Source organism: Nycticebus coucang, chromosome 1 (genome assembly GCF_027406575.1).
Source record: "Nycticebus coucang isolate mNycCou1 chromosome 1, mNycCou1.pri, whole genome shotgun sequence".
Taxonomy (NCBI): Eukaryota; Metazoa; Chordata; class Mammalia; order Primates; family Lorisidae; genus Nycticebus; species Nycticebus coucang.
This window is the reverse complement of record NC_069780.1, coordinates 71,518,524-71,543,503: the sequence shown is the minus strand read 5'-3', so window position 1 is coordinate 71,543,503 and position 24,980 is coordinate 71,518,524. Positions and strand designations below refer to the sequence as shown.

The 24,980-nt window shown below is 42.6% G+C and overlaps 1 protein-coding gene and 1 pseudogene across 5 annotated transcripts in view; both read right to left on the bottom strand.

The window, feature by feature from the left end:
• C1H4orf51 (chromosome 1 C4orf51 homolog) overlaps positions 1 to 24,980 on the bottom strand; it is a 162,010-nt gene that overhangs the window by 104,868 nt on the left and 32,162 nt on the right. For 4 of the 5 annotated variants that reach the window (XR_008378637.1, XR_008378632.1, XR_008378648.1 and 1 more), the window contains exons 3-6: positions 17,187 to 17,245; positions 14,667 to 14,727; positions 14,213 to 14,283; positions 11,317 to 11,486 (exon numbers count right to left, since the gene is read on the bottom strand). Coding sequence is in view for 1 of the 5 variants with exons in the window: in XM_053582212.1 (XP_053438187.1) it covers positions 11,382 to 11,486; positions 14,213 to 14,283; positions 14,667 to 14,727; positions 17,187 to 17,245 (296 nt within the window). In the remaining 4 variants the exon portion in view is untranslated. Of the gene's footprint in view, positions 1 to 11,097; positions 11,487 to 14,212; positions 14,284 to 14,666; positions 14,728 to 17,186; positions 17,246 to 24,980 lie in introns of those variants that run through there. The other variant, XM_053582212.1, reaches the window with a different exon arrangement.
• LOC128587741 (40S ribosomal protein S3a-like) lies at positions 17,729 to 24,863 on the bottom strand (annotated as a pseudogene).

Here is a 24,980-nt window from a genome sequence, read left to right as displayed (position 1 = left end):
CCAAGCCTTCAGAGACATGGAGGTTCATTATAAATTTTCCAGTCTCTAGTGTTCCCTTATAGCAGCACAAAATAAACTAAGGAAAAAAAAAAAAAAAGGAAAGACTCAAAAGGCAAAAGAGGCAGAGAGACAAGGTGTGTTCAAAACATTCTAAACTGAAATCATCATCTCATCCCAAATATCTGACCTTTCATGTATTTCTTAGCTCCAATAAAGGCATACCCATCCCTTACCTTACCTAAGCTGCAAAATGTGGGGATCAGCTTTGTCACCTTCTTTCTCTCCTCTTGTTTTTTCTTCCTCCCCCTGTTTGGGCAGCTTATCCATCACAGAGCTCTGTTTATTTTATCTGTGAAATGTTTTGTGTCTCTGTCCTCTCTTTTTCATTCTTAACATCCTGGTGCAGGTTCTTAGCATCCTCACCAGGTGTATCACAATAGTTTCTAGTCTGAATAGGGCACTCTTGTGTAGAAGAGACTGTGAAAATGTATTCTGCAGCTCAGAAGAAAGTTCATGTTCAGACTGGTAGACACAAAGGGGATATGTGAAGACAACAGAGAGGGTGATAACACCATGGAAGCAACAGCAGCACAAAAACAGCAAGGGCACAAAGACAGAAGCTTGAGAGATGCCAGCTTTAATGGAAGAAGAGGAGGTGGAGGCAACACAGGATGATGAGAAGAAACAATCAGAGAAGTCACAGACAAGCACAGCATTGGTAGGGAATCCAAGGACAGAGAGACTTTTACATGAAGTTGTACAAAAGGATAAGTAGGGTGAGTCTGAATCCCATAGCCTTTACAATTTGATGGTGATCTTGAAGGATGCAGTCTCAGCAGTAGGTTGAGAGTGGAACCCAGATTCCCATAGGTTAAAGAATGAGCTGGTGGTGAGAAGCTAGCAACAAGGAGAAAGTTCTACCCTTATATTAAGTTTGGCAGTGAATGAAATGAAAGTCATACATACCTACCTCTTGCCAAAAGATGCCAAATCTTCCCTTCGGGGAAATCTAACCTTTTCCCATTCCCTATTTCGCATTCTGTCAAAGAAGAGAAAACTGTTGGCATTATAATCACCAGCCACACTCCAAACCAGTTTTCCATATCTTTTTGGTATAAACTCATCCTTTGAAGAACAGGCCATTTGTCTTCATACCATTCTTGCCATTGCTGTCTGCCAGGACCCAGTATCTGTTAGCCAAAGACATCTTCAGAAAACAGAGTCTTCATGTACAAAATTTAGTACCACTTATAAGCACAAGAGTCCAGAGAAGTGCAAAATAAAGGTCAAGGGGTAGAAAGTTCCTGTCCCCCTTCCCCTCTGCTATGGCCAGAATTCTAAAATAAGGATTCTGGGAAAATGAAGGCTTAGAAAGTAATATGATATGCCTCTAAAAAAAAAAAAAAATGATGGATATGGCCAGAGAGCCAAGACTCAGTCCAGAATATTAAAGCTAGGAAGTAAACCATGAAGTTTAAAAGAGGTTATTTATGTTGATGCCCTTGTCACAGGTTACCCTGACAAGTTGGCTCTTTCTGAGGCACTGCAAACCCGACCTCTGTGGACAGGAGTGGATCTCAGGTCCTTCTGGGCTGCACATCCTTTCTGGGAGAGAAAGAGCTGTGCTCAGTGATGTTGTCCACACTTGCTGCCACATCAGTGACAGGAAAAAAAAAACTCTCATCAGACAGAATGGGAAGAAAGGTACTAGGCTGTATGAGATAGAAATGAAGTAATCTGTTTTTCATTAAATATCATGAGAAAATTATTAATTCATGCCAGAAATACAAATATAAATATTATCAGATTGGATGCAATTACTCTGAAGGAGACCATCTGGCAGAGCCTCACAGACCACACTTTGAGAAGCAGAGTGTTATGTGTCACCATGGCGGGCTCCTCCATCAAAGTGGCAAATTCAGAGGGAGTGAAAATCTAAGGGTTTTGAGGGGAGTACTTTGCAGTAATGACATCTGCTAGAAACTTGTCACATGTTCTCCAGAGGTGGGCCTGCTTTTACAAATGCTGTTTTATGAAAACCTAAATTTTTAAAACAAGGGGTGGTTATTATTTCAGATTCCCTGTCTTTAAAAATAGATTTTTCATTTGGGCACTGAATTCCAGAAGAGTATTTACTTACAAATGTGTAGAGCGTGAACTGCTTAACATGAAGGTTGGGGAGAAGACAAAGGGGAACGCAGGAAATCCAATGAGCTGGGAGCCACAATTAATTATACATTAACCAAAAATGGAAAATATAGCATCCTCAAATTACAGAGCAAATTCATGGTTCTTTCTTTTTGTAAATGTCGTTTTGAAAACCTCATAGTGTCACATTTCTTTGCAGAAAGGAAGAGACATCTATAATTTGGAAAGCATTTCTCTCTCTCTGAAGATGGGTGGAGGGCACTGGCTATATACAAAGTGGAAGAAACCTTGCTTCCAGAAAAGAAATGCTGATGGCAATAGGAAGAGACACCAACAGCCTTTGCGCGTCCCTGTTTTCACCTGGGTGCCCTCTTTTGTCAGTGGACTCCTTGTAACAGAACTAAGGGTCTGAAAAAGGGCAAGATATATTACAAGTTGTTTCTTTAACAAACACACACACATGCTTTGGGGGAATTAAAACTTACATTCTTGCCTGAGGCCAGTAATCAAAGGGGCAGAGGAGTATTCTTTGTTCTTTGTTTTCTTCAACCACAGGAAGAAATCCTCAATGGAATTGTTCCGGCAAAGGTCACAAGATCATCATCACCAGAGATAAGGTCAACCAGAACCACCAACCACAGTTAAACAGCAAGAGCCTAAAGCTGAAAACCATCTTGAAAACCTCTGTATTTCTGCCTAAAAGGGGGACAATGGTTCTTTAAGATGAGAGTCTGACATCCTTCTCATCTGTTGGCAAATTAATAAACTTCTCTTTCCTTTTACTCAAACCACTTGTCCTCATTCTTCATTAGGCTCTGGGGACAAGTACCGAACTTTTGAACTGTCAGCAACATCCTGACCTTAATTTTGTTTGCACCTCCTGCCTTCATTTGCTCAGAAATGCTGTAGTGCTGGTTGAATATCAGTTCCCTGTTAAGCCTTTCCCAAATCTCCCTCCTGTATGTCACACATCACCTCCAGTGGTAGACCTTCAGAATCTATAGAAGAAACTCCTCAGTCAAGAAGGGTAAGCTTCTAGGCAGCACCCGTAGCTCAGTAGGCAGGGAGCTGGCCATATACACCAAGGGTGGCAGGTTCAAACCCGACCCAGGCCAGCTAAAATACAACAATGACAACTACAACAACAATAAAAAATAACTGGGCATTGTGGCAGGTGCCTGTAGTCCCTGCTACTTGGGAGGCTGAGGTAAGAGAATCACTTAAGCCCAAGAGTTTGAAGTTGTTGTGAGCTGTGATGCCACAGCACTCTACTGAGGGCAACAGCTTGAGATTCTGTCTCAAAAAAAAAAAAAAAACAACAAGTAGTAAGCTTCTGGGGAGGTCAGCAGAGCTCGACCCTGACAACTTTTCAGTACTTTAGAGAGTTCATTCCTGTCTTGACTGAAGACCCAGTTTGATCAGTATGTATGGAGTCATCTGAAAGGTGCCACATTAAATACCAAACTGTATTAATAAGATGTACTGAATTCCTATTTACTCAGACAGATGCTATGTGAGAAGTTGAGCAGTAGCACCCAGAGATGTGACCAGGAGCAGAAAAGCTCAGGCCAGGTTTACTGAAGAGATAGCAACTTGCCTGGGCAAGACAAAGATGGCATCTGTGTCCGGAGGCAGTTAGACACCCCTTTTATACGGGTCCCAAGGGGTGGGCAAATTCCACAGCTTGCCTGGTGGGCTTTGATGAGTTGTAGTTCGTTGGTGAATTTCTTTTGTGGGTGAGGCTAACTAGATCCTTGTGTTCTTTGTTTCAGGAGGAGAGGAAGAGGAAGGGGGGGAGGGTTTGTGTAGGGCTGTGTTAGGCCCCCCAACACTATGCAGGTCTCAAGTTCCAGTGAGACTAGCAGTATCTAACAACCAGGAGCTCGGCATTTGTCAGGGGTATCGGGCTGCAGAGACTCAATCCCTAATTACCTTTTAGTCAGGAGAGTAATTCGGATTACACAGGCTGCATATGTTCACTGTCTCATCATATTAAACACTTTAACTTGGATATTAGGCACAGGACGTAGAAGAAAAAGCTCTCATGCAATCCAAATCTCCTGGGAGAATTTGCACCCTCAATGATTATTCCTTATACTTTTAAAAGCTTAACTACAAATGTTTTTATTACTTTTTTTTTTTTTGCAGTTTTTGGCCAAGGCTGGATTTGAACCCGCCACCTCTGGCCTATGGGGCTGGCGCCCTATTCCTTTGAGCCACAGGTGCCGCCCTGTTTTTAGTACTTTTTAAAAGGTAATACACATACGTTATAAAATAAAAACCAATACAATGATATGTCTCAAGAAGACAGCGAAAAGATATAACATATGATTTTGTTTGCATCTTCTGCCTTTATTGACTCAGAAATGCTATTATTGTTGGTTGAATATCAGTTCATGTTTGAGCCTTTCCCACATCCTGTCCCTCTGTGCCATACATCAAGTCTAATGGGTAGACCTAGCGAATCTATGGAATGAATTCCTTGGTCTAGAGTAGTGACCTTCTGGGGTACCCAACAGAGCTTCCCATGCCAGATCTTAAGCTAAGAGTCCTAACCTACTATAAGCTTGGCCCCTGTGTTGTCTCTTCTGTCCATATCTATATTCTATTCATGACAGCTCAGCTGGTAACAAATCAAATTACCAGATGAGTGACAAACAATTTGTCTATGCTTCTTATGGGCTATTAGCCATAAAAGACAATATTTAGGCAAAAGATGATAAATGAATAACATAGAAAGAATGAGAGTTTCAGAGAAATGGAAGGACTTTAGAATATTGAATTCCATTTCCTCATTATATAAAAGAAGAAGAAACTGTGATCTGGGTAGGTGGGGGAAGGTACAAGGAGAGAGAGACACACACAAAGAGAAAGAAAGATATTTGCTTAATTACTGAAAATAACATCATTTACAGAACTCATGTTATCCCAAGGCAGCCTTGTGCTTTAGTCTCAACATCAAATCATGGAACTAGAGTCCTACAGAAAAAAATATAATTAACAGCAATGGACCTTAGTTTCTCCACAAAACACCAAAGAGATAAGCACATTTAAAATATATACCCAAAGAGTTTAAAATATTCTTTAGACACTTTTCTTTCTTAACTAGCAATGCATCTCTCCAAGTCTTACTCTTCTTTCTCTTCACTCCATAACCTCTTCAAATTCCTCCCAACATTCAGGCCACACAGTCCCTTTACTTTCTTCCTCATCACTTTATCATATCAATCAACTTAACCTTTCTGGTTTCATCCTCCCCACCCAATTTGGAACTAAAGAAAGACCTGAGCCCTTGGATTGAAAGAGCCCATGGCTGTCCAGGATTGTAAACTTTAAAAATAAACTCATACTTAGTGATATCAAAATAAACCTTCAAAACATCAAGGTGAAAACAATCCTAAAAGGCACAATAGGATATACTGAGATCACCTACAAGGGAGTGAGATTCAGATCAACAAGAGACTACTCATCAACCACAGTGGTTTCAAGAAAATAATGGAATGACAGTTTAGAAATTCTCAGGAAAAATAAATTTGACCTTAGAGTTCTAAGGTCTGAAGAGGATTGATGAACACTAACACTCAGAGAGAGACCAAAATAAATGCTTAGGCACACAACCCCTCAGAAAAATTTATTGTCCCCTCTCTGATGGAGAAAGAAGAGAAAACAAAAGAAAACCTACCAAGGATGTACTCCAGAAAGAAGAAAGATGTATCCAAAAGATAATCACAGGCTACCAGCAATAAAGGAGAATGTATTCAGGTTTTATGTTGAAGGGCCTAACACAGCCACACACAAACACTTTTCCCCTTTTCCTCTTCCTTTCCTCCTAAAACAAAGACACTAAGGATATGGCTAACCTCCTCCCGCCGCCCCCCAAGAAGTTCCAGTGAGCTGGCCAGCCAGCCAGCCTGTGAGAAAGACCCTAACCTGACAGACAACCTGTCTCTAACTGACCCCCAGGCAAGCATAGACACCATCTTTGCATTGCCCAGGTGGGTTGTCCTCCCCTTTCAACCTGGCCTGAACATCTCTGCAGCCTCATCTCTTGGCCACTGTTTACACGTTTCATTTTATTTTTATAATTAGAAACAAATCATTTTTCAAAGGTTGGGGAGAAAAGAAGGCAAGATACACTTAGTATTTAATCCTTTAGCTTTATTTCCATCCCATTTTACCTTTGTATAATATCTGATTACACTTTACAAAATGCTTGCAAATAAATAGTAGCCAGAATCACAGGACCCACAAAAATATATTTTAAGAGGAAACAATATTAAGACAGATATTAATTACAATAAAACCTGGAAATGCAATCTCTAAGTCTAATAATATACTTCTTGCCATGGAAACTGGCTGCCTTCTACAACCATCAGGATGACAATGTCATTGGGTCTGAAGAGGACTGATGAACATGAAATTTAGTAGACTGATTTTTTTTTCTTACTCTGCCATCCACGTTGGACTAGATTGTATGTAGATTGGCAGGCAAGGAGATGAGTGGAGGTAGGAACATTATATTTCAGACCAGCTAATGCACTCACAGGAACTCATATCCAGGCTCTGAGGTTTGTGAACTAGAGGCTCCCACTGCCAGGGCATGGCAGAAGGGTCACCACTCTGCCCAGGAGACAGTCTAAGGACAGATCATAGATTTCCCAAAAGCTTCAGCAGAGAGGCCCACTGGGGCCATTTCCTATGCCATAAGCCATGAATGTAGGGCTTAGAATTTCTCACCTGAACCTTTTTATGTCATCTCTGGTGTGTGCCAGAAAAAAAATAGCTGCCAAAAAACAGGCATTTTCCTGTCTGTAAAAATAAAATGCTGGCAACGCTTCAGGTCCCCATGCCAAGTCCTGGCCCTTACCAGAATAAACAATAGGTAGCCAAGCTGATTGGAGGCAAATATGGAGTCCTAAAGTAGGCCTAAGCCCAGCCTGTAATATCTGGGTCGGACAGGTGCAGCTGGAAAGCCTGGAGCCCAGAAGGGGGCCTCCTTCCTCTATAGCCAGAGGCCAGGTGTGATTGAGAGCCAAGGGCCTTGGATTACACCACAAACTTTAACCCAGCTGAGGTCACAGAGCCCCCAGTAGGTCCTATCTCTAGACCCCTGGGGTGCACAGTGACAGGTCTGAATGCCTCTGAAATCCTGTGCTCCCTGCAAAGGAGTTTCTTAAGCATCCCTCTCCACTCAGAGCTGAGCTCATCCCGTCAAAACCGCTCATGCACAGCCAAGAGCCCTCACCCGCTAGACCACTGGTTCTCAACTTTCCTAATGCTGCGGCCATTTAGTATAGTTCCTCTGGGTCATGACCCACAGGTTGAGAACCACTGTGCTAGACACAGGCCAACAAAACCATCTGAATGCAGGAATGCCATGGTAACAGGCAGCATGCCCACCCTAATTGCTATCTGACTCACCCAGTGCTTCTATAGCACATGTTCAAGCTCCTGTGCCTTGTCATTAGAGTTCAAATCTTCCTAGACCCTCAGCTTGGCTTTTTGCTGGTTTGGGGACTTAAGAAGGCTAAAAGGGGGTTAGGGGAGGAGAGGGCCTAAATATAGCAAATATTTGCAGGCATAATCACTCCGTAAACATACTTCAGTGGAACAGAGTGTGGAGCCGACCCGGATGACAGATGTCACTCACCAGAGTGTCACATCATAAATAACAATGAATGAGCCCATTCTCCCACAGAACCAGAGTGACACCTGCTCACACTATAAATATTTAGGAAGTCATCATCCTTAAAAGACATTATTTTTCTAGGTAAGTAGACTTTAATGAAAAAGTGAAGCAGAGCTCTTCCTGCAATTATGGAATAGTCATGATAGCTTTGCAATGGGTATTTCGTGGAAAAGAACAGAAAAAAAGAGAGAAGAAAAGGAAAAACAAGCCCCAGTGAGTGAAACTGCTACAAGGAGCTCTCATTTATGCCAGTCAAGGTTTATTTTCATTCAGAAAGTGACAGCCTTCTCTGGGCTGCAGAAATCAGAAGGATCACTTTCAGTCCCAGGCCTGTGTAATGAAGGGTGCACAAACAGATCCTTGTCACCCAAATTCCGACCGCTCCCACCACCTCTGCTAGGAGAGACATTCTCCTTAGCACTCCAACTCTCCCAGCCTGTCTGTTAGTAACAGAAAAAATGTACACCTCACCCTGTTACCATGCTCATTTGAAAAGAATTTGCAAAATATGAGGATGTGTGCCTGGGTGTCTCTCTAGGTGTTTATGCAAAGTCCACTTGTGCCCTTAGCTGCTACTCCTGATTGCATTAGGAATGGCACCGCAGAATCCCTGCAGCATCTGAGGCACTTCTCCTGTGCTCCATGCACTACTGCAGAGAGCAAACACTCCTTGGGCACCCAGGTGCGCTCCGCTCCCCTGAGGTGCTGTGCCATCTTGTGTGACCTGAAACTCCCAAGCCACTGACTCCACTACAGTATGTGCTAATTTTCATATTGCAGCTTCCATGTTATTCATCTCCTAAGTGCACCAAAGCCCTCCCCCAATTTCATTAAGCCTAATTGTTTTTCAGGGATGGCCTTTTGCCTGGGCTTTCTTCCCCTCCAGTCCCCACCCCCACCCCGGCGGGGGGGGGTGGGGGGGGGAAGGGCGGGGAAGGTGGCCTGTTTCATCAGACCAAACTGGCCCTGATGGGAAAAGTCGATGATCATTTGGCTTCAGCCTCAGGGAAGTCTTGTTCCACTAAGAACAAGAGTCTCTGGTTTTGTGAAATGAGTCACAGGCTGCCTTGACCATGCCTATCTGGGGAAGCCAGGGCTGCCATGTATGGTCTATGCTCTGCCACCCACCTCTCCATGTCAGTCCAAGTTCTTTGCCAGGACAGCCTGAGTCATAAAACTCAGCACATTCCTTAGGCATTGGATAGTCTTTCCTTGTTATTACTTTGCTTTTGTTTTATGCAGCACCTGGTTTCATTTTAAAAACCCCAAATAAAAATCACACGGTCAGGGAGGGGGTGGGGAGATAGGCAGAAAAGCAAAGGAAAAGAAAGGGGGAAGGTTAGGGGAAGAAAGAGGCTGTAATTCTCCAAATAGGCACTACTTAGAACAAAACAGAGAAGGAACTGCAGGTGAAGGGCAGGAGAGAGTGAGTACTAGCCACCAATGAACTGAGTTTGTCCGAAGTCCTTTTTACCGTATATGATAAAGCCGTTTAATGCCAGGTCTCCTCCCCAACTCTTCCAGGCCCATACTACAGAACCGAAAGCTAGTATTATACTTACAATCCCTGTGATCTTCCTTAAGCCCCTCCACTTTCTGAGTTTCCTCAATAAACTGGCAAACTTACTTTGATGAATTCTAAGGAACATTCCAGTTATAACACACTATGATTCTATGAATCTGCCGCTTTCCTTTCTCTTAGGTCAAAAACCCTAACCTAACCCATGTGTGAGGGAATATTTTTCCACAAGCTAATATTTGTTCTTTGCCTTTGGGGGCTAAAGGAATGAGGACAGGCAAAGGAGAAGGGGCAGACTCCACTGTACTAATGCTGCTAGTCAAATCGAATTTCTGCAGCCAGATTTTTTTTTTTTTTGTGGTTTTTGGCTGGGGCTGGGTTTGAACCCACCACCTCCAGCATATGGGACTGGCGCCCTATCCCTTTGAGCCACAGGCGCCGCCCTGCAGCCAGGTTTTTGTAAACTCATCTGTAAAGCTATTAACATTGTTTTTCACAATTAAAACAGGATTCTAATAAGGTACGCCTAGCATACAGTAAAAAAACAAATAACGAATGAATGCGCGATAACCACTGCCATGGAGAACTGTATTTTCTCTTGGACAACTGGAGTAGTAAACCGTAGTAATTACAGCCTCAGACGGGACCATTAAGCACTAGACTCAGTACTTAAACAGAGCTCTTTTTTCCCTCCCTCTGAGGCTCTCCAGCAAGGCTGGCCAGGGTAAAATCCTGGAGGCTCCGGAGTGGCTCCGGGGCCGCATTTTCAATGCACAGTTTTGGCGAGCTTAATGGAAACCATACGAAGGGTTGCCGGGAATCAGACCAGATGGCTCCCCTGGAATGTATTTAACCCAACCTAAGGGCTAACAATCACCAACAATCACCAGGAGTTTGGGGAACGGGAGGTAAGGAGTGGTGGTGCTACTTTTAATTATCTTTTCTATTCAATGGAAATCCTAGGAGAAAGACGGTCTTGGTAAATGGAACGACACGGAAGCATTGAGCAGAGAGGGGAGCAGAGGGGGATCTAGGAGGAAGAAGGGGAAGGGGGCGGCTACTTCCCTAAAGTACACACTGTCCTGCTGTCCTCCCCAGACAGCAGCTGCCGGGGCCCCCGGACTGCCCAGACGGCAGCGGGTTCCTTCCCGCGCCCGGGTCACGGCGCAGCCTCGGCCGGTCCCGCTCCCTCCCTCCTGCGCGCTCGGCGCTGGCGGCGGGCGCACGTGGGGGAGAACCAGCACCGGGAGGACGGTCAGAGGCGCGGGTGGGGGATTGGAGGGAGGAGGCGGTCCGCGACAGGAGGAGGAGGACATGATCGCCAGGAGCCGGCAGCGGAGCGGGAAGAGGAAGAATACGCCGGTGAGGGATAGGGGGCGGGGCTGGAGGAGGGGTGATCCGGGGGGCGGGTCAGGAGGAGGGGCGATCCGGGGGCGGGGCCCGGAGGCGACGCGTAGGGGGCGGGCCGTGGGCAGGGCCCCGGGCGCGCGCAGCCTCCTGAGCGGGCTGGCGTGACGGGCCGCGACTCCCCGCCCCCAGCCCGGGCCTCCGAGCCGCTGTGGTCGCCTCCGCTCGCCCGGCAGTTGGAGCCGGTTTGCTTCCCGGCGGCGCCTAGCGCGGAGGGAACCCTGGCGGCGGCCGGCTCCGGCCCTTGGGGGTGACTGCTCCTACTACCGAAAAGCCTTTCTCACGCCTCCGCCTCCTTCCCCAGCGCCCCAGGATCCCGGGGACTGGCGCTTTGACGCCAGAGCTCACCACGGTCGGGCTGCAACACCGTTTCTGTGGTGGTTGCAGAGAAATGGGGTTCCAAGCATTTGTTAAAATTTAAACTTAGTAATGATCGTAACAACTTTTGTCCCCCTTCTGCAATTAAAAAGGAAAAAACTGCGGAATGAAGCCCAGAGAAGTGTCCGAGAAAGCCAACCTGCCACGGTCCAGGTATCCCCGGGCCCCCTTATACCTGAAAATGTCGTTTATCAAGCGAACTCCGGGCCTCCAGCTTTGTGGCTGCGTTTTCCAAGTCTGCTAATAAAACAGTAGCGGTCTTCCCCGGCAGTAATCGAAGTGTTGATTACATTCTGAGTCTTCGGATGAGCTAAGCTTGCTTGCAGAGTCGCGCTGTCCCTGAAGCTAAAGAAAAATTGGTTGTCAACACTCGTTCATCCGCAAAGGCCACTTTTCCACAAAATTGGCAATTAAATTGCCTCTTTCAAACCAGACATCATTCATGGGCAGGAGTTGGATTTGCTCCTGCATTTTCTTCTCTTTTAACCTTCCTCTTTCAGGAAGACCAGATCAGGAAGCAGGAGAGGAAAAAGGGTAAGGACTCTGCAATCCCTGACCGGCCTTATGCACGGGAAGCTGCCATTCCTGGGTGTAAATTTCTGCTTTCCACTTTACACCATGAACTTCTTCATGATAGGACATAGAAATCTAGATATTTAGAGGATGGTTACAAAGGCACTAAAAACCAAGCAAATACTTTTTAAAGTAAAAGTATTGTTAATGATTGGCTATTTCATTCAACCCCTACTTATCGCTAATGCAGGAATTTGCCCATTTTTACATCTCAGTGCTTGTTCTCCTTCCCCCAAATATATCGTCGATTAAAAAAAAAAAAAGATTTGCCTTGTCCCCTAAATAAGTCATGATTTCTTTTGTGGTAGGGCACTCTAGGTCCAAAGTTTCCCAAATAAGTGCCCCATATTAATTGTTTTCGGGGGGTGTACACGCTTTTAACCTGTTACTGTCTCACATAAATAAGAGCAGGATGTAATGTCACTTATTTTCGGCAGCAATTAGAAGGCGGCTACAAGTGAGTATAGAAGAACCACTTTTCAGGGATGGGTGGGGTAGCACCCTACCAGAGAGGCGACTCTTCTCCAGAACAGCTGCCAACACTGATTGGCAATGGGATTGCTTGGCACCAGCACAACTCCATGTAGTAAGGGGGATTTGTTTATTTAGCTATAGTTAATGATTCTTCCAAGTAACTCCCAGGAGGCCAGCTAGGAGTAAATATACTTTCAGGAAATCATCTACCCTTCCTGGAAGCGGGTGGCAACCCTATAATGAAGAGAGGTCCTGGGCTGACCACACAACATAACTTTCAGTGCACTGCACAGCTTCAAATGTCCCCAGATAACTCCCTCCACTGTCTGCCACAGCACTGCCTTCCCCTGCTTGACATGGTCCCTGGGAAAGTTATCAGGTCCTAAGGCAGAAAAGGCAGAAAAAACCACACCATTTCTACAGGTCCACCATTAAAATAGACTAGTTGCATGAAAACAAAAGTATGCCATCTAATCCTGTCCCGTTAGCTATATTTATCAGATTTGCTAGTTGCTCATAGACAAGCATTTTCAAAGTGAAATATATGTGTGTGTGTATAAAAATAACTGGTGATTCTTATGATAATGTTAGGTGGCACTTGAATAACATTTTTAACATTATTCTTCAGGTCAGGGTTGTTCCCCCCTCCCCCCACCCCCGCATACACATAACTAACATATCAAACTCATGGTATGTATTATCAAAAATGTAATTAGGGTAGGTCAGAGGTTTTTTTAAAAGACAATTTAGGCTCAGTGCCTGTAACTCAAGCAGCTAAGGTGCCAGCCACATACACCAGAGCTGGCAGGTTTGAATCCAGCCCAAGCCTGCCAAACAACAATGACAACTACAACCAAAAAATAGCCAGGCATCATGGCGGGCACCTGTAGTCCCAGCTAGTTGGGAGGCTGAGGCAAGAGAATAGCTTAAGCCCAGGAGTTGGAGATTGCTATGAGGTATGATGCCACAGCATTCTACCCAGGGTGACAGCTTGAGGCTCTGTCTCAAAATAAAATAAAATAAAGACAATTTAAAGAGAGATTTTAATAAACAAAAGTAATTAATAGCAAAAATAGTTTTAATTTTTATAATAAATGAAGTAAAGTCATTTTAAGTAAGTAGGGCAGAAACCAGTTTTTATTCTTTCAACTTAGAGATAAGAGTCTCTGCCAGAACTCAGAGACAGAAAGGAATCTCATTTTAATATCCTGTTAAAAGTTACTAGGTTTGGGGAAAGTCTGATCAAGCAAGACAGAACTCCTGGTCTGGAGGGCCCTACTCAGGAGAATAGGGACAATAGGCCCTGCGTGGCAGGACAAACACATGGGAAGAAAGACCCAGGACACTGGGCACCCAGGGCAGAGGCCCAGAAGGATAGGACAATCTAGGAATTCACTGCCTTTTTCACAAGAGGCAGAATCTAACCTCACTTATATCACTGATAAAAAGTTGGACAATCCAGGCTCAGCACCTGTAGCACAGTGGTTACGGCATTGGCCACATACACCGAGGCTGGTGGGTTTGAACCCAGCCCAGGTCAGCTAAATAACAATGACAACTGCAACAGAAAAGTAGCCAGGTGTGTGGCAAGTGCCAGTAGTCCCAGCGACTTGGGAGGCTGAGGCAAGAGAGTCGCTTGAGCCCAAGAGTTTGAGGTTGCTGTGAGCTGTGACGCCATAGCACTCTACTAAGTGTGACACAGTGAAATTCTGTCTCAAAAAAAAAAAACAAAAAAAAACAGTTGGACAATGCAACAGAAATTCCTATCCCAGTAAGCCTCTTTGAGACTTGTTTCTAGAACAACTGGAGAGATCTACATAAGAAACTTCATGGGGCTTTAAGGAAAACTGATACTCTTATCACACAGCTCTACTTTTCAGCTGATCATAAATTAGGAAATACTTTTATACCACTGTCAACATACATAGGCCACTACCCCCACCGCCTGGCAGAGACACCCTGAAACCTACTTCCCAACTTTCACCCAGGGTGCCCTGTTGGAGGACAAGTAAAGAGATTCTTACATGCTTTAGGATGTCTCTCCCTTGTCTGTAGTTCGTCAGGGTCCCAAGTGCTGCCTTTTTAGTTCTCACACCTACAAGGAGGAGACAGCCAATGTGTAAGTGTTTCTGGCAAACAGAATCTACAATAGTGTGAATAAATAGTTTATTATGACATTCCAAAACTTTTATTTTTAATTCATAATTCCAAACCTCACCTATACACCCCCACCTCTGCCATCACCACCAGTGGCAAATGTCTCTGCTGGATTTCTCCCTCCTGTTATTTCTACATCCTGTCTTCCTTACTGTTAAGAGGGAGACAGTGAGGTAACACAGTGGGTGACAGGTGGGAGGCAGCCCAAATGCAAAAGGCCTTCAATGGCCTCAGACTCTGGAAGGGATACAAATATCACATAAAGAGCATAATTAAAATAAAGAAAATGAATATAAAATAGGAGTTTAGAATGGGACTTACATGATTCCTCATAATTTGGAAGTGCCTGAGAAAAATCACCAAAGCTCCAAATTTGGTGTGCCTGTAAATACATAAATACCAGCCTCTTTCACAATAATAGAAATCTATTATTTCTATTATTGAATTTTTATTATTGAATCTATTATTATTCTATTATTCTAACATTCCTTTTCCACTGTTACCTCTGCTTCCCTGCCATTCACAAAGCACTTTGATGCTGCTGTCAAAAGCCACTACTGAGGCAGGCATGGTAGCATGTGTCTGTAGTCCCACTACTGTGAGGCTAAGGCAGGAGGCTCTCCCGAGTTTAGAAGTTGGAGCCCAGTTTGGACAACTCAGTGAGACCCTGTCTCTAAGGGGGGGGAAAAGCCACCACTGTAGTAACAGATAATAGCAGTAAAATGGAAAGAAAGAATTGGGGAAAATATTTATGAAATAGGCTAGGTAAAAGAGTATAATCCTAATACGCAAATAGCTGACACAAATCAGTAAGAAAAAGCTGAGCACCATAGTAGGAAAATGGACAAAGGAAATACACAGTCAATCCTCATTATTCGTGGATGAGTATTTGTGAATATACCAACTTGCTAACGTGTATTTGTAACCACAAAGTCCAGTCAATACTCGCAGCACTTACGAGGTCATTTGTGGACATGCACGTGGAGGCAAAAGTTTGAGTCACCTGACATGCTCATTCCCATCTGAGGTGGAACAAGGTGGACAAGGCCTTCTTGTTTCAATCTCATACTATGACCAAGTGTCCTTATTGTGGTCTACTTGGTGCCACATTGCCCAGGCTTTTTATGCTTTCTATTGGTGATTTAGCTGTTGGAAATGGCCCCCAAACAAAGCTCTGAAGTGCTGTCCAGACTCCCTAAGTACGAGAAGGTTGTGATGTGCCTCACAGAGAAAAGATGTGCATTAATCTAGCTCCACTCTGGCATGAGTTACAGTGCTGTGAACCATGAATTCAGTGTTAATAACTCCTCAACATGTATTAAGTAAAGAGTCTTTAAACAGAAACATATAAAAACAAAGTTGCACACTGATCCCTTGACAAAAATTTTGTGACTTAAAGGCTCCCAGAAACCTAATCTTAAATTTCCTCCAGGAGTGATGGTTCAGGATTCCTCACTCAGTGTTCATGGTGATGTTACAAAACATAACTCCTTTGAATAGTGAGAATCAAGTATAAGTCATTAAAGAACTGTGAATAACTAATACACATGAAAGAAGATGCTTTCTTCTTTACATAAAAAGCATAATGTGAAGAAAAAAGTTAAATGAAAACATTGAAACATCTTCATCTATCAAACTGGAAAACATGAAGATTATTTTTTAAAGCCAGAGTTAAAGAGAGGATACAGGAAAACAGGCATTCTTGTGCACTGTTGGGGCATGAGGCCAATTTTTTGGAAGGCAATTTATGAAATAAGCATACCTTCTGAACCAAGAATTCTTATGAGAATGTACCCTGAAGAGATGCTTTCACAATTGCAAAAATGTACATTCAAATTGTATTCACTACAGCATTTTTTATAGTAGTTATAAATTTGGAAAACCTAAAGCTTGGCAATATGGGGTATGTTACAATTATGAGGAATGTTACATATCCATTAAAAGTGATGACAAATAATTATGCTTATTAACACTGAAAGATGTGCGTGAAAATGGTGAATGTTACCAGCAGATTGCAGAGGACAATGTTCAGTATGGTGTCATACACATACTGCACGCATGTACGCATCTGCATGTGTGCACAAGAATAGAGAGGAATTTGTAAGCATGGTCACTAAAACATGAATGGTGATTATCCCTGAGGAAGGGGAAGGTTTTCAGAAGATTTTTACTTTTGTTTTTATTTCTCTGCGTTTTTTGCAAGTTTACAACCAGAGAAAAACTGTTTTGGTTAACTGCTGATATATTACATATAATTATTGCCATGAATGGGAAAAAGTAGAAGTTGGTGATTATGACAAAAACACAGCTTCACCAGTTGTTCACAATTTGTAACCTTGGCTCTCTTTATTTCCCCATCACCTAATAGAAAGCTACATGTAGAAATAAATATTTGATGAATGAGTACTAGTTTTTAAAAATGCAAGTCCTGGCCAGGAGCAGTAGCTCACGCCTATAATCCTAGCACTCTGGGAGGCCAAGGAGAGTGAATTGTTTGAGCTCAGAAGTTCAATACCAGCCTGAGCAAGAGTGAGACCCCCATCTCTACTAAAAATAGACAAACTAGTCGGGCATTGTGGCAGGCACCTGTAGTCCCAACTACTTAGGAGGCTGAGGCAAGAAGATTGCTTGAGCCCAAGAATTTGAGGTTGCTATGAGCTATGCTGATATAGCACTCTACCCAGGGTGACGGGGTGAGACTCTGTCTCAAAAAAAAAACAAAGAAAGAAAGAAAGAAAAGAAAATAATCCAACTCATTGTTTTGTTTACATGAATAATATGCAGGGTGTAATCATTTAAGCTCTGTGCAGATAAGTGATCACTAAGAAACGTTGGACTTACCACTTCATGTTTGACAGGAAATGACTTTTTTAAGGGCCTGATTAAATCAGAGAATAGTCCTTCATGAAAATAAAGAGGAAAAGTCAGGATAAAATGCAGTGTTAGAATAAAATTTCTTACAACATCCAACCAAAAATTACAACTAGATAAGAGGAAGAAGTTTTAGTGTTCCATAGCACTGTTGGGTGACCATAGTTAACAATGACTTATTATATATTTTCAAATACCTAAATAGAGGATTTTGAATGCTCCCAGCCACATACAAAAAAAAAAAAAAAAAAATCATAAATGTTTGAGGTATTGAGATGTTTGAGGGATGGATACACTAATTACCCCGATTTGCTTGTAACACATTATATACATGTTTTGAAATATCATACTGTACCCCGGAAATAATTTACAACTGTTATGTGTCAATTAAGAATGATATATATTTTTATTTTATTTATTTATTTATTTTCACAAATAGGATTCTTTATTTGTCATTATTAAAAGCCTGAATTTTAGACAGATTCTTGGGCTGGTGGTTCATATCCATCAGCTCATTCAACTTTAGCACCTGTCTCGTCCCCAGTAGCTTTTCCAGAGCTACTACCTTCACCATGAAGCTCCTTGAGTTTTTCCAATTCAAACTTGGGTTTCTTTAGCATTTTTACTTTTCTAACGAAGACATCATGGAGAGGATAAATAGATTGGCATGCCTTTTCTATGTCTTTTCCAATGCTATCTGGAATCAATTTATTGACAACTTCTTTTTTATTTTTATTTTATTTTATTTTTTTGTAGAGACAGAGTCTCACTCTATGGCCCTTGGTAGAGTGCCGTGGCCTCACACAGCTCACAGCAACCTCCAACTCCTGGGCTTAGGCGATTCTCCTGCCTCAGCCTCCCGAGTAGCTGGGACTACAGGCACCCGCCACAATGCCCGGCTATTTTTTGGTTGCAGTTCAGCCGGGGGCCGGGTTTGAACCCACCACCCTCGGTATATGGGGCCGGCGCCTTACCAACTGAGCCACAGGCACCGCCCTTTTTTTGTAGAGACAGAGTTTCACTTTATTGCCCTCGGTAGAGTGCCGTGGTGTCACACAGCTCACAGCAACCTCCAACTCCTGGGCTTAGGCTATTCTCCTGCCTCAGCCTCCCGAGTAGCTGGGACTACAGGCACCCGCCACAATGCCCAGCTATTTTTTTGTTGCAGTTTGGCCGGGGCCGGGTTTGAACCCGCCACCCTCGGTATATGGGGCCGGCGCCCTGCTCACTGAGCCACAGGCGCTGCCCTATTGACAACTTTCAAGTCATTGGTCTGCACCTCCTTGGTCATGATTTCCATCATTTTCTTCCGGATTTGGCGAACCTGTTGGTGTTGGGTGTAAGAGGTCTTCTGTATCTGATTGTTGCGTTTTTTAGTAAAACCAACACAGAACAGACGAAGCAAATAACCATCGGTAGTCTTAACATCAACATGAACTTCAATCATAGTCTGCCATTTTTTAACCATAGAACACATTTTGTCACAGATCCATGCCATGGAAGTTAGGCAGTTTTTGCCCTAAACATCTTCAGTAATCAACTTGAATTTTCTAAATGCAACTTCATCATTCTGCAGATCAGTAAGACTCACTTCAAACACACGACCTTTGAGGCCATCAGATGCAATTTTTGTTCCCTGAGTCCTGGTGACTAGTGTATTCCCAATATTCCTTATATTGAACATAGCAGGTGCCTTCACATCATACCAATCTTTCTTAGAAAATGAATCAACCACTTTCTTCTTGGCTCCCTTTTTGCTGCCTTTCGTAAGGCGTTTGTTCTTGCCGACTGCCACGACGGTGCTCAGTGAGCCTGATATATATTTTTAAATGAGCATCAGTCAGGTAAGATGAAACTCTGACTCAAAGTTAAATTTGTAGTAAACCATCTGGAGCTTTTGAGAGGGGTAAACATTTTGTTTCTGGAACATTCTTCTATGATACACAAATTATACTCTTTGTGTATCAGAGGGAACCAAGACTATACTGAAAATCCAAGGCTATAAACTGTTAAGGTCTTGAGAAGCTTAGGCATATTTTTTAACAACTTTATTGAGGTAAAACTTATATGCCATAAAATTGACCCATTTTTCATGTGCAGTTAAATGGTTTTAAGTAAATTTGTCCAGTTATGCAGTCATCACCGCAATGTGATTTTAGAGTATTTTCATCCCCCCAGTATGATCTCTCATGCTCATTAATAGTTAATCCCTTTTCCTAGCTCCAGAAAACCACTACTCTACTTTCTTTATAGATTTGCCATTATTGAATGCCTCCTATAAATGGAACCGTATACCCATGTGATCTTCCTTTACATCTGTCTTTTTTAACTTTAAGTTCATGTACATTGTAGCTCTTTTAGTATTCTTTTTTATTGATGAATAGTATTCCATTATATGAATTTACTAGATTTTGTCATTCATTCACCATTTGATGGACATTAGAGTTGTTTCCAATTTGGGGTACTGTGGATCATGCTACATTAAACATTCATGTGTAAGTCTTTATGTAGATACAAAACTACCCTAGATGTGAAATTGCTAGACCCTATCATTAATTTATGATTAACTTTTAAGGACTACCAAAGTGTTTTCCAACTTGGCTGTACTATTTTCTATTCCCACCAGCAATGAATGAAGTTTCCAATTTCTCCACACCCCATCAAGATTTCTTATTGTTTCTTTTTGTGATTATAGCCATCCTAATGGACATGAAGTGGTATCTCGTGGTGTTTTCAATTTGTATTTTCCTAATGACCTATAATGTTATATTTTTATTAAAAATTTAAAGAATGCTGAAATGGGTTCTTCCTTTATATAATATGGTAGGGTCTGGTAACTAAGAATGAGTCAAGGGAAAGAAATAACCTTTGGTAAATATTCATTGTTATGTGTGCTATTTCATGCTAACCAAGTTTTTGTCAACCAGAGTCCAAAAGCTTAACAATTATTTATATTTAGGAAAAACTCGCTTTTTCATAGCTATAGTAAAAGCAGATTGATAAGAATTTTATCCTGAACAATTAGCTCTGACTTTTTCCCTTGCTCTGCTCTTAATCATTTCAAAGCTCTGTAAGACTTTTATAAATTCCATATGCCTACCACCAGAGGCTTTAGTTTTTTTGTTACCCTTCCTTTCATCATTAATTAGTAAGTGTATAATGTAGCATCATTAATTAGTAAGTGATATAATTCTATAATATTTTAAAATTTTACAGAAAGTAATTTTGAGGTATTTGATATATTATGGGGAAAAAAACAGACATTAGAATTTGTGCAAGACCATAGCATGAGGTATTTACACACTTGCATCCATATTTTTCCCAAACTTGATCATTTTTCTAACTGAGCTAGGAATGTCTCTTATTTTCTTTAATCTATTTGTGGAGAGTACCATGAGTAAGCGCACATATGTTGGAGTATGGTTAGCTAATGATTTTGCTTTGTGAGTTCACAGTTGACAAAATAGAGCCCACAGTGCAACTTGACCTTGGCAGTTTCAGCTACCCTTTTAATTAAGGACATTTAATGTTATCCTAATATGCTACCATTTATCCACTTCGCTGCTTCCACTTCCCAGTCCTAGAACCATAACCAAATTGGGTTATTTTGTGGACTAAACTTAGTAACTGCCAACAAATTCTACTTTTTGATATTAGATCCTTAAATGTTAGGCCAATCTGGAAGGAATGTTACAGGTATTTTCTTTTTAAAAGTAAATTATCAAGAAAGCAAGTATAGGCTTGTAAGTTAAGCTCTTGCAGCATCAGAGAAGCTCAAAAGAAGCTTGGTATTCTTTTAAGTCTTCTATTCTTGTCATTTAGTCCACCTACTGGGTGTCTGTCATAGTACAACTGTTAACTTTATTTGTGATGTAGTTTCCTTTTAATTTAACTATTAATTAATTATTACCACCTACTTATCTCTGAGTTCTTGGAAACTTTGAGTCCCTTAAAATGACGTTTCATAAATACAAAACATAATGATGGAAGATGAAGACAAACTGTTCTCCACCTTTTTTGAATACTGTGATCTTAAACTATATGTATACAAAGGAGGAGAATTTAGATTAAACATAAACCATGGATACCCTGGAGGGGTCCAAGATGTACGTATTGTTGGCTAATGTAGAGGTCTTTATGGATACTTTAGGGAAAGCTCAGAGCTTTCTTCAGACTTCAAAGTGCTTCAAAAATACAGTATAAGGTATCACTGTCTTAGAGAGAGATGTTTTAACCATTGGGATAGGATGTAGAATAAATCTTTTTCTTGACAGCTTTCGAAGAATAGGTGATTCAGGCTCCGTGCCCATAGCTCAGTGGTTAGGGCACCAGCCACATACACCAGGGCTGGCGGGTTCAAACCCAGCCCAGGCCTGCTAAACAATAATGACAACTACAACAAAAAAATAGCCAGGTGTTGTGGTGGGCATCTGTAGTCCCAGCTACTTGGGAGGCTGGGCTGAGGCCACAGGGTTGTTTGAGCTCACGAGATTGAGGTTGCTGTGAACTGTGATGCCACAGCACTCTACCGAGGGTGACATAGTGAGACTGTCTCAAAAAAAAAAAAAAAAGAATAGGCGATTCAATCATCTATATAGTAGATAAAAATTATACTATCAATGTTAAATTTCTTGAGTGTGATAATAGCACTGTGTTTGGGTAAGGCAATGTTCTTGCTTTATAGATACACTGCTAGCTATGTTTAATGTACTCTCAATACACGAGTAAAAACGTTTTTACAGGTATCAGTATGGAGAGACAGATACAGAAAAATGTCGATGATAAATCTAGGAGATAGTAGGCAGGTATTGACCATACTATTCTTTCAACTTTTCTATGGATTTTTTTTTTTAAGTTGTGAATAAACAGCCAGGCAATGACTATAATTCTAGCATTCTGAGAGGCCGAGATGGGTGGATTGCTTGAGCTCAAGAGTTTGAGACCAGCTTGAGCAAGAGCAAGACCCCCATCTCTACCAAAAAAAAAAAAATAGATAAAAGTAGCCTGGTGTGGTGGGAGCCGCCTGTTGTCCCAGCTGCTCAGGAGGCTGAGGCAGAAGAATTGCTCAAATCCAGGAGTTTGAGGTTGCTGTGAGCTATGATGCCAGGGCATTCTACCCAGGGTGACAGACTGAGACTCCATTTCAACAAATAAATACACACACACACACACACACACATATATAAATAAATAAATAAATAAAATTATAAAAGAATAAGGCATTCATTTGTCATTATCATTATTTTCTCCCCATATAACTCACAGGCGGATGCATAGTTTGTTCATAAAAGCCGCCTAAAATCACGGCAGTGCCCACCATCCTGTTATCTTTTAAGTTCACAGGCAAAATCAATTGCAGCCACCTCCGAGTTGATGTTATGCTTGAACAGTAAAGTGCATGCAGAACAGATGGCATCTGTGACCTTCTTAATAACGGGCTTGGCTGCCAATGTTCCCTGGTGTCCAGTCTCTGCAGGGAATTTGGAAACTGTTGCTTTACACTTGAATATTTTCTGGCAAACACATTTAACCATTTATTAGTCTGTTTCCTAATTTTAAATAGAGCAAACCAAAACAAAACAAGACAAAATCCCCAACACCTGCAAGGGACATTGGTATTTCCTGAGTCAGGAAGGAGGTACATCCTGGGATTCTTTGGGGCGTGCTGGCAATCTTACAGCACCGCTGTCATTTTAATGCAGTGAGGACCTCAATTCTAGGCAAAGTGCTTATCACTCTACCCAGATTTATCAGTGGCCAGTGGATCTTTTTTTCTTTCTGTAATTTTGAAGAAATATATGCACTTCTCACAGCAGGGCATACAAATTAGCCAGAATACAAACTCAATCCCTGTATTAGATGGTTCCTCTGCCATGAAAGCTCACACCTGGAGGGAATGTGAGAAGACACTTGGGCTAAGTCACCTTGTTCCCTCTGTGGCACACCCTGGGCAGCGGTGGCTGTCAAGTTCCACAGGGACCCAGGGATGGAGAGTGAGGCAGTGCTTAGGGGAAGGAGCCATCTGTCTGTCTGACCCCCCCCCCCTCAACTATTCCACTGGAGCAGCTTCCCTTTGTTGAAAGCAAATACATCAAGCCAATGCCTTTTGAAGCCCTCCTCTCCCCTCAACAGAATGGACCTGTACCAGGAAGGAAGTGATAAAATCAGTTCCCTCCAGGCAACAGGTATGGGGGGAGGGGGGAGAAGGGCAAGAGGAACATTCCCAGTTAGGATATGGTGGGGGTAAAAAGTGCAGCAGCTCAGTGGGAAACAACTTGGTTGACAGGAAGTATACTGTGTGGAGTCACACAGAAACAGGTAAGAACTAGGCTTCTCTGTAGAGGGCAGGTGGGTGGTTTTCACTCCTGATAGAGTGAAGGGGAGGGAAGGGGAGGGGAGGGTCTCCCTTTTGGCCCCATTTCCGGACTTCAGAACAGAGGCGCCTTGGAGAGGCAAGATGCCTGGAGGCCTCCGCTGGGAAAAGCTGGCCGGAGCGTGAGGGAGACTTGGCCAGGGAGCTGCCGGTCTCCCGGGAAAGCTGGGGCAGGCTGCCGAATTGGGCTGCCTTTTCTTTTCTTTTTTTTTTTTATTAAATCATAACTGTATACAATGATATGATTATGGGGCATCATACACTCACTTCATAAACCATTTGACACATTTTTATCACAGTGGTTAACATAGCCTTTCCGGCGTTATCTCAGTTACTGTGCCAAAACATTTACATTCTACATTTATCAAGTTTCGCAAATACCCCTGTAATATGCACCACAGGTGTGATCCCACCTATTCCCCTCCCTCTACCCACCCCCCCCTTTCCCACTTCTCCCTATTGTTAAGTTGTAGCTGGGTTATAGCTTTCATGTGAGAGTCCCAAATTAGTTTCATAGTAGGGCTGTGTACATTGGGTACTTTTTCTTCCATTCTTGAGATACTTTACTAAGAAGAATATGTTCCAGCTCCATCCATGTAAACATGAAAGAGGTAAAGTCTCCATCTTTCTTTAAGGCTGCATAATATTCCATGGTGTAAGGGGATTTGAAGAGAAACTTCTCTGAAGAAGACAGGCGCACGGCCTTCAGACATATGAAAAAATGCTCATCATCTTTAATCATCAGAGAAATGCAAATCAAAACTACTTTGAGATATCATCTAACTCCAATGAGACTAGCCTATATCACAAAATCTCAAGACCAGAGATGTTGGCGTGGATGCGGAGAAAAGGGAACACTTCTACACTGCTGGTGGGAATGCAAATTAATTCATTCCTTTTGGAAAGATATATGGGCTGCCTTTTCCCTTTCTGATCCCATCCCAGGGCCAGCCTAGAGTCCCTTTCTCAGGCAAACTGGAAAACTTAGAGGGAAAGCCTCCCTGTATTCAAGCACACCCTAACTCATCTGCTTCCTCTTTCACCTGCGGGGGTGGGAGGGAGGGCACCTCCAGGAGCAAAAGGCTTTGGAAATGATCCAGAAACAGAACAAGGGGTCATATCTCAGATTGAAGCAAAACTAACAAAGCTTAGAAAGGACAAGACGCTCACATTCCTAAGAAATGGAAGGTCTTTTCCCTGCCTCTGGCCTCACCTCCTCCCACAGGCACCTGCCCTCTCTTCTCTTTCCCTGTCACTCCAAACACATTTGCCATGACTAGTTTAAACTACCCTCACACATATTTCAGATTTGGGGTTTGCCTGGCTATATTCCCTTAGCCTCTCACAGAACTGGGTGGGGAATGGAGAAGTATCTGTAACTAAAATCACGT